Source organism: Schistocerca cancellata, chromosome 1 (genome assembly GCF_023864275.1).
Source record: "Schistocerca cancellata isolate TAMUIC-IGC-003103 chromosome 1, iqSchCanc2.1, whole genome shotgun sequence".
NCBI lineage: Eukaryota > Metazoa > Arthropoda > Insecta > Orthoptera > Acrididae > Schistocerca > Schistocerca cancellata.
The window spans coordinates 541,326,478-541,339,258 of record NC_064626.1 but is presented as its reverse complement, the minus strand read 5'-3'; the positions used below and the strand labels follow the sequence as shown (position 1 = coordinate 541,339,258).

Genomic DNA, 12,781 nt, shown 5'->3' with positions numbered 1-12,781 from the left:
CGTTGTACGTATTGAACCGATGATTTAGAAGCCAGCTGGACACTTGTGTAGCGCACTCTGTGGACAGCTGAGACAGTAATTGTTTCTTGAGTGTACGTCTATGTTTTAATGCGTTTCGGTATCAACAGAAATGTTCAGAACGTATGTTAAATCATGCCAAATCGATACAGGACAGCATGGTGCTAATGCTGAGATCCTTAGTGCCTGATAAACAGAAACGTAATACTTGCAAACAACGTTCTGATAGTAAGGTAGTGTTACAGAGACAGCGGACTTCTCTCTGAGACAGCTGCTGCATTTGCACGAATATTTTTTGCCTCAATTCCTGCCAATGGTGGATGGTGGTACAGACTGGGTTTTAACAGCAATCAGCCTTTAGTGTGTTCTGAGACATTTGTCAGACTATTCTTGTTTCATGCTAAATTTTTCTGCCTCATAAGCAGCTTACGCAAGCACTTCTCGACAATATATGATATAAACTATAATCTCTGTGCATCGATCTCAATTAACATTATCTTTCTATGGCAAGTTAATAGTTTCAGCTTGCATTTGCACATGCACTGGTGTGCTAAACTAACTTCCACATGGTACTTCTCTGCCAACAAATACAGCTCCCTGAGACTGGGACCATATGCTGAAAGCACTGCTACAATATAGTGCAGAAGGCAATTAAAGAAATAAGCAATGAGACGAAGAAAAACAGCACTCTGACAGCAACTACACTGAAGCCAACTGAAATTATAATTGCCTATGGGCATTACAAAAGGCGGTACATGGTTCATAATAAGGTGAGTGGTCATCACAGACGACACTGTATGCTGTGCAACGTACTCCCATGCTAGCAAAGTTGGTAATGAGTTTTTATGGTAGGGCGTTCTATTCCAACATCAACGCGTTAGACAGCTGTTGGACTGTGGTTGGCGCACGTACATGTGCTGCTGCACGTCTCCCCTGTATATCGCACATGCGCTGTATGGGACGTAAGACGGGGGAAAGGGCTGGTCTCTCGTTCAGAAAGCTACTCCAACTGTCCATTTCGATGCCGTCGTCAAATGGTTCAAATTGCTCTGAGCACTATGGGACTTAACATCTATGGTCATCAGTCCCCTAGAACTTAGAACTACTTAAACCTAACTAACCTAAGGACAGCACACAACACCCAGTCATCACGAAGCAGAGAAAAGATGCCGTCGTCAATTTCATCCATAACAAAGAAGGCACCAGCGAATGCACCTCTGAAAATAAGCATATGGGGAAGGAGTATAGTATAGCTAACGTTGATCGGTGAGTATACTGGATTCAAATATTTTGAGGTCAGTACACCCGTGCAACACTATGCCTACCCCCATCTGGACTTTCACAACGCTCATTTTCGACTATATACAGGCTGCACTGGCGGGTATAAACAAAAATTGATAGGCATGTTCCCACATATGGAAGATAACGTCTATTAATATTACATGTCAGTCGCTTAAGAGTAGCGCTAATAGCGCCACTATGAAAATGCAGTCAGGATTGCTTTAAATACACGCTATGAATGTCGTCAGCTTTGGTGACTTCTGAGATAGAACATGTAGCTTAAGAAGGTCTTTATGAAGACAAAGACGGCGTTACCAAAGACGGCATTACCAATTCCTCAAAGACGGCATTACCAATACTTCACTGAGTTTCTACGAGGTCTTGTAATAGGGCTAGGAGAAGCTGTATGTTGTTTCTGCAATATTGCAGAAGGACTTTGGCAGGAATGTAGCCATTGTACATGACTGATCGCATCTGTGGTCACGGAAGCGAATGGTTGCCAGAAGACCGGGTCCCCGATGGCCACATACCACTACCGAGAGGGACGACCATCGTCTTCGACATACGGCTCTGGCGTCTTGTGCTACATCTGCAGTAGCAATTTGAGCAGCAGTTAGCACGGCACTGACACAACGACCTGTTACAAATTGGTTACATCAAGGACAGCTCCGGCCTCCACTCAACCCAAACCACCGCCCTTTGCCACTTCATTGGTGTCAAGTGAGAGCTCATTGTTGGGCCAGGTGAAGGACTGTTATGTTTTGTGATGTAAGCTGCTTTTGCCTCGGTGATAGCCCTGTGTTATTTAAAAGGGGGCCCGTGGCGGACCTGCAACCAACCTGTCTGTATGGTAGACATACTGGTCTTACACCTGGAGTATGATTTCATACACCACCAGAAGTACTCTCGTGGTTATCTCATTAAACTTAACTGAAATTTTGTGGGTCAGTCTGGTGATTCGATCTGATTTGCTGTCATTCGTAAACAGCATAACAAGAGTGTTTTCCTTCAAGATAATGCTCTCCCACATACCGCTGTTGTAACCCAACGTGCTCTACAGATTGTGGACGCGTGGCACATCGTCAGACAACTCCAGCGTCATCCACAACCAGCATTAAGCGGACCTGCATCGACCGACCAAGTGCGACAGGCATGGAACTCCATCCCACAAACTGACATCCGGCACCAACACAACGCACGTACGTTTGCATCCCTGCATTTAACGTCTGCCGGTTCACCTGCTATTAATGTGCAGCATTTCTCATATTTTTCCAATAATCTAGCAATGCTAATCCCTTAAATACACTTCTGGAAATTGAAATAAGAACACCGTGAATTCATTGTCCCAGGAAGGGGAAACTTTATTGACACATTCCTGGGGTCAGATACATCACATGATCACACTGACAGAACCACAGGCACATAGACACAGGCAACAGAGCATGCACAATGTCGGCACTAGTACAGTGTATATCCACCTTTCGCAGCAATGCAGGCTGCTATTCTCCCATGGAGACGATCGTAGAGATGCTGGATGTAGTCCTGTGGAACGGCTTGCCCGCGTGAGACGACGCTTCATCCAGTCCCAAACATGCTCAATGGGGGACAGATCCGGAGATCTTGCTGGCCAGGGTAGCTGACTTACACCTTCTAGAGCACGTTGGGTGGCACGGGATACATGCGGACGTGCTTTGTCCTGTTGGAACAGCAAGTTCCCTTGCCGCTCTAGGAATGGTAGAACGATGGGTTCGATGACGGTTTGGATGTACCGTGCACTATTCAGTGTCCCCTCGACGATCACCAGTGGTGTACGGCCAGTGTAGGAGATCGCTCCCCACACCATGATGCCGGGTGTTGGCCCTGTGTGCCTCGGTCGTATGCAGTCCTGATTGTGGCGCTCACCTGCACGCCGCCAAACACGCATACGACCATCTTTGGCACCAAGGCAGAAGCGACTCTCATCGCTGAAGACGACACGTCGCCATTCGTCCCTCCATTCACGCCTGTCGCGACACCACTGGAGGCGGGCTGCACGATGTTGGGGCGTGAGCGGAAGACGGCCTAACGGTGTGCCGGACCGTAGCCCAGCTTCATGGAGACGGTTGCGAATGGTCCTCGCCGATACCCCAGGAGCAACGGTGTCCCTCATTTGCTGGGAAGTGGCGGTGCGGTCCCCTACGGCACTGCGTAGGATCCTACGGTCTTGGCGTGCATCCGTGCGTCGCTGCGGTCCGGTCCCAGGTCGACGGGCACGTGCACCTTCCGCCGACCACTGGCGACAACATCGATGTACTGTGGAGACCTCACGCCCCACGTGTTGAGCAATTCGGCGGTACGTCCACCCGGCCTCCCGCATGCCCACTATACGCCCTCGCTCAAAGCCCGTCAACTGCACATACGGTTCACGTCCACGCTGTCGCGGCATGCTACCAGTGTTAAAGACTGCGATGGAGCTCCGTATGCCACGGCAAACTGGCTGACACTGACGGCGGCGGTGCACAAATGCTGCGCAGCTAGCGCCATTCGACGGCCAACACCGCGGTTCCTGGTGTGTCCGCTGTGCCGTGCGTGTGATCATTGCTTGTACAGCCCTCTCGCAGTGTCCGGAGCAAGTATGGTGGGTCTGACACACCGGTGTCAGTGTGTTCTTTTTTCCATTTCCAGGAGTGTATGTTACCTAGACAAATGTAATCCCGAAATCTTATGATTCTACATTAATTACATTTTTTTGTGTTGCGATTGTTTCCATCTGTGTGTGTTTTAGCCACCAGTCTTCTGAATGGTTTGATGCGGCCTGCGATGAATTTTTCTGTTATGCCAAACTTCCTCTTAGACATCTCAGAGTAGCAATGGCAACCTGCGGCGTCAATTATTTTCTAGACGTATTCCAATCTCTGATTTCTCCCACAGTTTTCACCGTCTGCAGCTCCCCGTAGGACCAAGGAAATCTCAACAGATGACGTATCATCCTGTTCCGTATTGTTGTCTGTTTTATCCCTAAACTCATTTCCTTGACGATTCTGCACAGAATCTCGTCATTCCCTACTTCATCAGTTCACCTAATTTTCAAACATTCTTCTGTAGCACCACATCTCAAGTACTTGAATTCTCTTCTGTCCTGATTCACTCACAGTCCACGTTCCACTGTCAAATAGTGCAGTGCTCCAAAAACACATTTTCAGAAATATCTTTCTCAAATATAGGCCTATTTTTGATACTAGTACACTTATCTAGGACTCGTATGCTCTTTTTGCCACTGCTAGTCTGATTTTTATGTCCTCCTTGCTTCGTCCATCACGGTTATTTTGCTGCCAAGGCAGCAGAATTCCTTAACTTCTCCTGTTTCGTGTTCATCAATTCTGATAGTAAATTTCTCTCTGTTCTCATTTCTTTTACTTCTCATTACGTTCGTTTTTCCTCTAGTAACTCTAAATCCGTATTCGGTCCTCATCGGACTGTTCATTCCATTCATCACGTCCTGTTATCTTTCTTTCACGGAGGATAGCAATGTCATCAGAAAATCTTGTCAGTGATATCAATACCCCTTGCATTTTAACCCGCTGATGAAGTTTTTATTTATTTTCGTCACTGCTTCTTCGATTTATAGACTGAACAGCAGGGGCGAGAGGCTACATCCCAGTCTTACAGCCTCGCTCACTGTGGTCGAATGATCACAATCAAGTATATCACTGCTCAACTGGATGTCTCTGTTGGTAGTGCTGACGCAATAACCACCAGTTGGTCTATTCCAAGCTGTGTGTGCCCTGTGTTCCATGACCCCTAACAGAAGACGATAAAGAGCAACGAAGAATCATCTGTGCGGATTCCCTTGCGTATTAGATTTCTAATTGTGACAATTTTCTATCGAACATCGTCACAGGTAATGAAACATGAGTTCATCATTTCGAACTGGAAACGAAGAGGCAATCCATGGAGTCGCGCCATACCACCTCTCCGCCCAAGAAAATGTTCAAAGCCGCACCTTCAGCCATTAGTCATGGTGAAGTTCTTGTAAAACTCTGAAGGTGTTATCCAGTTTGATTTCCTATCAGATACTGCAACGATCAACTCGGAAGTGTATTTTGTTACTGTTAGGAAACTGAAGCGTGGTTTCGTCACTACAAAAATGCAAACGATTCTCTCTTTCTCCAAGGCAACGCAAGGCCCCACACAAGTCTGCACATCCGAAAGGAGCTCACAAAGCCCTCATCGGACATCTTCTTCATCAACTCTACAGCCCGGATCTCGCACCTTCCGGCTCTCGTCTGTTTGGCCCAATGAAGGATGCAGTCCGTGGGAAGCAATACGTAGATGATAAGGAGTTTACTGATGCAGCAAAACGTTGGCGCCTATGTCGACCAGTAGAGTGGTACCATGCGGGCGTACAGGCCTGATACGAGAGCGTTACTTAAAACATACACTCTAAGAAGCACCATGAACGAATTATCCCAATGGGACAGAAAACGGTATATATGATGCACAAACAAACGGTTACAATTTAAAAAAAATTGCTGATCTATTCAATAGAAATCAATTCTCTAACTGATCAAGCGATGTAGTACCATATTCTGTCCAATTGGCGCATTAGATCGTCAAAATCCCTGGCTGGTTGGTGCGCACTGTCCATCACGCTAAAATGTGCTCAGTTAGCGAGAGATTCGGTGACGTGGCTGCTCAAGGGAGACTTTGGCAACTACGCAGACAAGCTGTAAAAACTCTCGCCGTGTGCGGCTGGGCATTGTCTACCTGAAATGTAAGCCTATGATGGCTTGCTAAGAAGGGCAATAAAACTAGGCGTAAGATATCGTCTACGTAGTACCGTGGATCACAACCAAAGTCGTCTTGCTGTGAAAAGCAATTGCAGTCCAAACCGTCACTCCAAGTTGTCCGGTCGTCTGGAAGGCAAGATGAGGTTGGTGTCCCACTGCTGTACGGGGCGTCTCCAGGAACGTCTTCTCTAGTAAACGAGGCTTAGTTCAAAGCGGGACCCACCACTGAGGACAAATTTCCTCCAATGAGATTCCAGGCCGAAGATGTGTCTAGAGACGCCCCAGACAGCGGTAGGATACCAATGTGAACGTCGCCCTCCATACGGCCCGACAACGTGGACGGACGATCTGGGGTCCCTTTCCACTTCATAGCAGGAAGCCTTGGCTTTTCATCAGCAGCACCCTTTCAACACAGAGGCAAATCGACGATATTCTATGGCCCATTTTGTTGCTCTTCGTGACAACACATTCTGGGATTACAATAGAGCATGAGAACGCCCGTCCACACAGGTCTAGAGTTTCCACTGCTTGTCTTAGTACCTGCCAAAAACTACTTTGGCCAAGAACGTGGCAGGATCGCAGCCCTCCAACCAGCACGGGATATTCACGATCTAATGCCAATTGGACATAATTTAGTTTGATATCCCTCAGGAGGACATCCAAAAACTCCATCAAGCAATGGGAAAGGAAAAAATTGCTGGCATTAAGACCAGAGATGTATCAACGCGTTTCTGTCTTAACCTGTTTGTGAATCTCTTTCCCTTGAAGTAAATCTTCCAATCTAAAGTTGTGATCATTTGTTTGTCTGTACGTGTACATCATATCTACCGATTTCGGTCCCACTTCTCCCCATTGAGATAATTATTTCATGGTGTGTCTTTCTTGTCTTTATGTTCTTAGAGTGTATCTTGACCCTTACTACAAAAAGAACAAATGAAGTATCTCAGTTGGATACCGAGTCAAAGTATGTTGATTCAGATAATTAGGATCATCTGAAATACTATGTTTTAATTATGATAATGACTGAAGCAGAAGAACTGAATTAAAATTTGTGCTGCTGCCGGGACTCGAACCCGGGTCTTCTTGCTTGCTAGGTGGAAATGCTAACCATGTAAGGGAAAATAAGCAGAAGATATGAAGTTTGTGTTCAGGAGCGCTATCAACTTACGTAGTTAGTGCAGCACCATTAAGCATATTTCTGTGTTGGTGTAATGGTTAGCATTTCTACTTAAGAAGCAAAAAGACCCAGCCTCGAGTCCCGGCTGCAGTATGAATTTTAATTCATTTCTTCTGCTTGAATCGTCATCGTACATAAAGAAGAGACTTAAATATCTCATGGAAGAATTTAATTATAAGATCTATATCTTTTAATGGATCAAAACATCGATAAATTTGGAACGCCAACTTCAGAAATGCCGTCGACAAAATACTGTTTCGGATACACACGCCGGCCGTTGTGGCCGAGCGGTTTTAGGCGCTTCAGTCTGGAACCGCGCGACCGCTACGGTCGCAGGTTCTAATCCTGCCTCGAGCATGGATGTGTGTGATTTCTTTAGGTTAGTTAGGTTTAAGTAGTTCTAAGTTCTAGCGGACTGATGACCTCAGATATTAAGTCCCGTAGTGCTCAGAACCATGTGTGTGTTTGATACACATACTAACAACAAGGAAACTGCCAAAACACGCGTGGGTGATTATGCCAGAGTGACAGCTAAAGCTGTGTATCGCTTCAGATATCACACTGTTTTTCTATCTGGTTAATGATAGCCTGGCAACACTAGAGTTTATACAATATACAGTGATGAAACATCAAAACAACTACGACCCGCCGTGAGACTGAATGCCCCTAGGTGGTCATGCGGGCAGGCGATGTGGTAAGGGATATAAATAAACGGGGCACAGGCGAATGGCCCCGCCGAGTGGCCGCGTTGTTTGAGGCGCCACGTTACGGACTGAGAGGCCCCTCCCTCCGGAGGTTCCAGTCCCTCGGCCATGGTTGTGTGTGTGTCTTGTTCTTAGCATAAGTTAGTTTAAGTAGTGTGTAAGTCTAGGGACCGATGACCTCAGCAGTTTGATTCCATAGGAATTCACACACATTTGAACACAGGCGAATGCGTAAACGTTTTACTGGTGACTACGGACGCAAATGATGAAATCCACTGACATAAGCGACTTAGACAATGAGCAGATTCCTGTGGCCTGGCACCTGGGAGCGGACATCTCGGGAAACGCGAAGCTGATTTGCTGTTCGCGTGCTACTGTCGTCGGCATTCATGGAAAATGATTAAATGGCATCTCTGCGGGATCTAGTCCTCAATGAGTAGTTTCAGGTGTATCAGCGCACCGTAATACACTGGCTGACTCTCTTCTTCACAGAAGAGGTCAAGGTGGCAGCCGATGTTTGAGAGCATTAGCGTGATATCTATAGAGTATGGTCAATTTTGTATGTGATGTGCTTAATTATACATCACAGTGTCAGATGAAAGAGTAAATCTAATAATTTTAGGGAGAATATCTGCGAGACTGTAGAGGTTGCCGTACACTGATGTGACAGAAGTCCTCCTAATATCGCGTCGGACCTCCTTTTGCCTGGCATAGTGCAGCGGCTCGACGTGGCATGGTCTCGACAAGTCGCTGAAAGCTCCCTGCAGACATATTGACCTATGTTACTGGTAACACTAACACTACCGGAAAAACAAATACAGGACAGAACCGAGTAGTAGTGGATGGAAGCTTGAGGGTGAAGATAAAAGTGAGCATTTCCGATCGCAGTAGCAAGTGTCGTGACTCATACTGTTCATGTCTGTTTACAAACAAGACAAACAGCACATACCATTGGCCTTTAGACTGTTCTGCAGATATTTTCGTTGCAATACAGAAATACATGTAAGAAATCAAAAGAAATGCAATTACCCAGAAACCATGGTCGTTTGAATCGAAGTAGTTAGAAAATTATCCCTGAACAACCTCAGTAACTACACTGACGGAGTAAAATTGGCAACACCAAGATGATGTTATAAGATGTAAACGAAAGTTGGTAAGCATCTTTCTGCATCTTAAAGATGATGTCTACACATATTTCCCACCGGTCGCGTAAGAGTGGCGTTAGTACCGCTGTAATGAGGATGTAAATCAACATTGCTTTAAAAACACGCTGTAACGGTTATCAACGTTAGTTATATTTGACATTGGGCGTAATGAGCTGAGATCAGTGAAGGGTACCTTTAAGGACATTATCAGCACCTCACTGAGTTTGAACAACGTCACCTAATAGGGCTACGAGAAACTGAATTTTCCTTCTGCCATATTACAGAAAGACTTGGCAGGAATGTAGCCACTGTGCATGACGTCCGGCTGCGGTGGTCAGGTGGTCACTAGAATGTACGGTCCAAACATGACCAGACAGCCGGCGGCCACGTATCACCACCGTGTTCAGCGTCTCGCTCTGGCGTACCCTACTACATGTGCAGCACCAACTTGAGCAACAGTTGGCACCAAGTGACACAAAGAAATGTTAGAAATCGGTTACTTCAAGGGCAGCTCCGAGCCAGACCCGCTGTGGTGGCAATTTCACTGACCCCAAACCACCGCCATTTTCGACTTCAGTGGTCTCAAGCGAGAAGTCGATGGAGGGCAGATCTGTTTTGTTTTCTGAGGACAGCTGGTTCTACCCAGTGACGCACTGTGCTGGGTACAAGGAGGCCAGTTGAAGGCCTGTAATCAAGTTGACTGCGTGCTAGGCACAGTGGATCTGCACCTGGAGCTATTGTCTGGAGTGTGATACCGTATAACTGTTATCCCAAGCAAATTCGTGCGCCAATCTGATGATTCGATCTCTAGTCCCGCCACTCATGAATAGCATTCAAGGGGGTGGTTTCCAACACGATATTGCTCGCCTACATACCACAGCTGTGACCCAACATGTTCTACAGAATGTCTACATGTTTCCTTAGGCTTCTTGATCAACAGATATGTCTCCCATCGGGCACAGACGGGACATCATCTTACGTCAACTCCAGACTGCATTAACCGCAGCGATCGACCAAGTGCAACAGGCATGGAACTCCATCCAAGAAAGTGACATCCGGCGCCTGCACTACACAATTCATGCACGTTTGCATGCTTGCATTCCCCATTGTAGCGGTTACACCAGTTATTAATGTACCAGCATTTCCAATGGCTTGTGTCACGCTTTTTATCAACCTGTGGTATTGCAATGGTAATCATTTACATATGTTACCTAAATAAATGTGTCTTGAAACTTAATTACTATAAAATAATTAATTTTTAGTGTTGCGACATTTTTTTCCGTCAGTGTATAGAGATCGGTTTTGGGTTCAGGCCCTCAATGGGAAGTCTGAGACGTTACAAAAAATGTAGGACACTTGACTGTATTAGGCAGACATTTTATACATTGCTGTTACGGTCAATGGAGAAAATTTAGTCACTTGATATTCATAAACTGATATTTGTAGAAAAGTCATCTTCAGAATATCAAAAGACGTAGAGAGTTTGATTCACACGGTCTGGCGTAACATACACTTATATATATCCTTTCATAATCTGAAGATGAGTTTACTCGAAACCCATCAATAAAGTTAAGTTGCCGAATATTAAGTGACTAAATTTTTCTACAGCGACCATAACAGCAGTGTATAAAAGATGTCTCCATATCTGTATAATGGTCGCATTCCCTTACGTGACTATACGTCACACGTCAAATACACTATGCGTTCAAAAGTGTCCTCAGACACCCAAAAACACACGTTTTTGATATTACGTGCATTGTGCTGCCACCTACTGCCAGGTACTCCATATCGACGACCTCAGTAGCCATTACACATCGTGAGAGAGCAGAATGGGGCGCTCCGCGGAACTCAGACATCTCATGTGGTGAGGTCATCGTGTGTCACTTGTGTCACACGTCTGTACGTGAGATTTCCACACTCCTAAACATCCATAGGTTCACTGTTTCCGATGTGATAGTGAAGTAGAAACGTGAAGGGACACGTATAACACAAAAGATTACAGGCAGACCTCGTCTGTTCACTGACAGAGACCGCCGACAGTTAAAGAGGTTTTGTAATGTGTAATAGGCATACATCTATCCAGACCATAACACAAACTGCATCAGGATCCACTGCAAGTACTATGACAGGTGGGAGGGGAGAAAACTTGGATATCATGGTCGATCGGCTGCTCACAAGCCTCACATCATTCCGGTAAATGCCAAACGATGCCTCGCTTGGTGTATGCAGCGTAAAAATTGGACGATCGAACAGTGGAAAAACGTTGTGTGGAGTGACGAATCACTGTACACAATATGGCGATCCGATGGCAGGGTGTGGGTACAGCGAATGCCAGGCGAACGTCATCTGCCAGCGTGAGTAGTGCCAACAGTAAAATTTGGAGGCGGTGGTGTTTTACATGGAGGGGGCTTGCACCCCTTGTCGTTTTGCGTGGCACTATCACAGCACAGGCCTGTATTGATGTTTTAAGCACATTCTGGATCCCTAGTGTTGAAGAGCAATTCGGGAATGGCGATTGCATCTTTCAACACGATCGAGCACCTGTGGCGGAGTGGTTACTCGACAATATCATCTCTGTAATGGACTGACCTGCACAGTCCTGACCTGAATCCTATATAACACCTTTGGGATGTCTTAGAACGCCGACTTCGAGGAGGCCTCATCGATCGACATTGACACTTCTCCTCAGTGTAGGACCACGTGAAGAATGGGCTGCCATTCCCCAAGAAACCTTCCAGCACCTGATTGGAGGTATGCGTGCGAGAGTGGAAACTGTCATCGAGGCAGAGGGTGGGCCAACACCATATTGAAATCCCGCATTACAGTTGTATGGCGTCACGAACTTGTAAGTCGTTCTCAGCCATGTGTCCGGATACTTTTTATCACACAGTGTATGTTAAGCAGGTTTAAGTGAACTTAAATTGCAACAGTTACGCAGAGATGAAAAGACCTACACAGAATAGATATTCGAGGAGAGTTGCGTCAGATCTGTTTCTGTTAACAGAACACAACAAAAATAATAATAACTAGTCCAATAGAGACCAGTGACTAGAATCACGGAAAAGGAACTATCAACCGTTGTTCAAGGCACATACTTAGATCCACTCACTCACACCTTGTCATGTTCCTGCAAGTATTAAAAACCGTTAGAGTTCAGGACTCACCTTAACGATGGACCCAAAGCAGACAATGAAGATATAGCAGTAGTGTGCCATCTCCTCTATTTCTTCTGGAAAATCACCGCACAACTTCAGCACGACCCCGGCAGGTAGGAAACAGACAGAGGTCAGGGTGACGGCAGCGAGCATTGTGGGCACTATGTGGCCTCCACGCTCCTGTGGACACCAGAGGCCCAGCAGTCGCAGAACTGTAGCCTCGGAACCCAGCAGTCTGGCAGGCTCGTTTGAAGGCTTTTCCATTTCCTATCCTTAAATGACGGGCACGGTTTTCAGTCAGTTCTAGACTGGATCACTGCCTGGAACACAAAAGACCCTAAAACCTTTTACGGGAGCATCTAATAAACAGTTCATAATTATTTATCTTGTATTTTTACTAATTGTATAAGACACTGAGGTTGTTCAAGGTAGTGAAAAGACTAATCGAACATTATTAAAGGTCTATGATTACTTCTAGATTTAGTGCACGTAAATACTGAACGGTAGTCAAGAAAGTGTCTCGTTCCTTGTT

At 45.9% G+C, this 12,781-nt stretch overlaps 1 protein-coding gene across 1 annotated transcript in view; it reads right to left on the bottom strand.

Annotated features, from left to right (window-relative positions):
* Positions 1-12,513, bottom strand: part of LOC126189433 (odorant receptor 43a-like) — a 52,017-nt gene extending 39,504 nt beyond the window's left edge. Inside the window, exon 1 of the mRNA XM_049930946.1 lies at positions 12,259-12,513. Within this exon, the coding sequence (XP_049786903.1) occupies positions 12,259-12,513 (255 nt within the window). The remainder of the gene's footprint in view (positions 1-12,258) is intronic.
* Between the last annotated feature and the right edge of the window lie 268 nt (positions 12,514-12,781).